General features: G+C 56.7%; 1 protein-coding gene across 1 annotated transcript; it reads left to right on the top strand.

The window, feature by feature from the left end:
• On the top strand, positions 1-1,985 carry gpr88 (G protein-coupled receptor 88). Its single transcript, XM_028810651.2, has one exon. It carries the CDS (start codon positions 444-446, stop codon positions 1,434-1,436), a length of 993 nt encoding a protein of 330 aa, XP_028666484.1. The 5' UTR covers positions 1-443; the 3' UTR covers positions 1,437-1,985.
• Positions 1,986-2,471: the final 486 nt, after the last annotated feature.

Here is a 2,471-nt window from a genome sequence, read left to right as displayed (position 1 = left end):
AGCCTTTAACGCACGGCGCTGCCATTTGTCTGCCCACAGCTGTTATGTAAACGGCACCGACGAGCAGACAAGGCTGCGATCTGATGAAGGCACAGACGGCGTGTCCTCCATCGCTGAAGATTCCTCGTCTTGTTGTCGCAGCACCGAGTGACACAAATGCAGTGAGCGGCGAGCGCTTTGGCGCGAGAAGAAGGGCGCGTTATTGGCGGGCGGGAAGTCCCATATGGCGCCTTTCGTCTGCGGTTTTTTTTTTGTTGCCACGCGCGGACCAACGCCATGCCCTGCAATGCCAAGCAGAGCCTCCTTGTCTGAATTATTCATGAGCTCCGAGCGCTTTGGGCTAAAGCCGAATAAGCCGCCGCCGCCGTCAGCCTAGCAGTCCGCAGCGGGTCGCAAGCACAGCATCGGCCGGTGGAGGACCGACTCATGGACGGTGACTCGAGATGAGGAATGCTTCGGAGGAGCGGCTCGTGTGGTGTGAGGACGGGACGGGTGCCAGGATCTACCTGGCCGTGCTCTACTCGCTCATGTGTGCGCTGGGCACGCCGGTCAACCTGCTGGTCATCTACCTGGCGCTCTCCTTCAAGAAACTGCGCACCTCGAGCAACGCCTTCATCGTCAACGGCTGCGTGGCCGACCTGTTGGTGTGCGCTTTCTGGATGCCCCACGAGGTGGTGCTGGTGAGCCGAATCGTACCCATGGCCACTGGGCACCACACGTTCAAGGAAGCGCTGCTCTTCACTGGCATCGTGGTGTCCCTCCTGTCGCACTCCCTCATCGCCCTCAACCGCTACGTGCTCATCACCAAAGTGCCCGCCACCTACCTGTCGGTGTACCAGCGGCGGAATACCGGGGGGATGATCTCCGTCGCCTGGTTGCTGCCCCTCCTGTTCCTCCTGCCCTGGCTGGCCGTGCGACAGGTTACCCCGGTGGGCTGCCTCCCGCTGCGGGGGCCCTACTCGTCCAGAGCGAGCTCTTACGGCGCGGGGGTCCTGAGCACCACCATCCTGGTGCAGACCACCATCGTCCTCTACTGCTACTTCCGAATCTTCCGCAAAGTGAAGAGCAGCGTCAAGAGGGTCAGCGTTTTGAATTTCCAGATCGTCAACAACCTGCCGTACGGCTTCCACCGCAAAGACAAGCGCCTGGGCTTCTCCATGCTGGCCGTGTGCGGGGTCTTCCTGCTGACCACCGGGCCCTTCTTCTGGGTGTGCCTCCTGGGGCTTTTCCGGACGATGCCCCCAGCTGCCCACACCGTCACTTGGCTCGTCTTCTCCACCCTCTTCGTCTTGAACCCTCTCCTCTACACGTGGAAGAACGAGGAGTTCCGCAAGGCGCTAAAAAGCACCGTGAGGGGCTCGTCCGCCGTGGTCAGCGTGGAGCCGCCGGTGGTCGTGGTGCAGGCGGTGTCCCGGCACGGCAGCGCGACCACCTGAGCCGCTCAGAGCCCTGAACACCTGGACAGGGCGTACAAGATGAAGAAGGTTATGATGATGATGATGATGATGAGCAGAATCACGGGCAGCTTGGGTTCGGTGCGACTGGAGCCGCAAATCAAAGAGGGTCCCAAACGGTACAAGCAGTCATTTTATCTTCAAGTCGTCTTGGATTTTGAGTGGATATTTAAAGGACTGTTAAGACAGCAAAACGACGCGAATGTTGTTTTACTGACTTTTAGAGGCGAAGGAATACAAAAAATGTCCTTTAGCGCACCTGGCGACGCGAGGGACGCTCCGTTTATAGCGCACTGTGCGCCACTCCGGTAATAAAAGCCGCTGCTTTCCGCAATCTCCCCTGGCAACAGAGGCCTCTGCAGCCATAAGGACAGACGAGGAAAGTCCTGTCGAATTACACTTTGGGTTTTCTCCTTCTTCGCATAGCAACAGGCGTTTGATTGTTTTTTATTCTGAGCCAGAGACAGTAATGCGCGCATTCAACATTTGTGTTCTTATCTTAGTTCAGTGCCAACGCAAAAAGGAAGAATCGATCATTTACATTTCTGTAACTCTATACCATACAATGTTTCTTTTTTTTATTGGGGGGGCTGCTCGTTAAGGGCGGGGGTGGCGCACGAGGAGTCAGAATTTAGCGTCAGGGACGCAGCATCAGCACCCAAAGGCTAACGCCTCGCCACACCCGTGAAAGCCCACTAGTAAAAAGCGCTCGCGTGATTCTTATTGGCTCATCACCGGACCACGCCCTAACCCGCCACCTCTGACAAGGGCGTGGTCCGTGGATGATCCAATAAGAATCACGCGGGAACTTTTTACTATGAGGATTTCAGGCCTCGAGTTCAGTGAAGGGCGTGGTCCACTGCTTAGCCAATCGGAACCATGAAAGCTAATAAAAAGTGCCCTCATGGTTCTGATTGGCTAGGCGCTGGACCACGCCCTTCACTGAGCCCAGGAGATGACAAAACAAACAGACTGTCAGCAGCGTGCTGCCCGCTAATCTAATAAACGCAACTCGAC

The sequence above is a fragment of the Erpetoichthys calabaricus genome, chromosome 10, assembly GCF_900747795.2.
Source record: "Erpetoichthys calabaricus chromosome 10, fErpCal1.3, whole genome shotgun sequence".
Lineage (NCBI taxonomy): Eukaryota > Metazoa > Chordata > Cladistia > Polypteriformes > Polypteridae > Erpetoichthys > Erpetoichthys calabaricus.
Note: the sequence above shows the minus strand (reverse complement) of the source record. Positions and strands in the feature narration are given on the sequence as shown.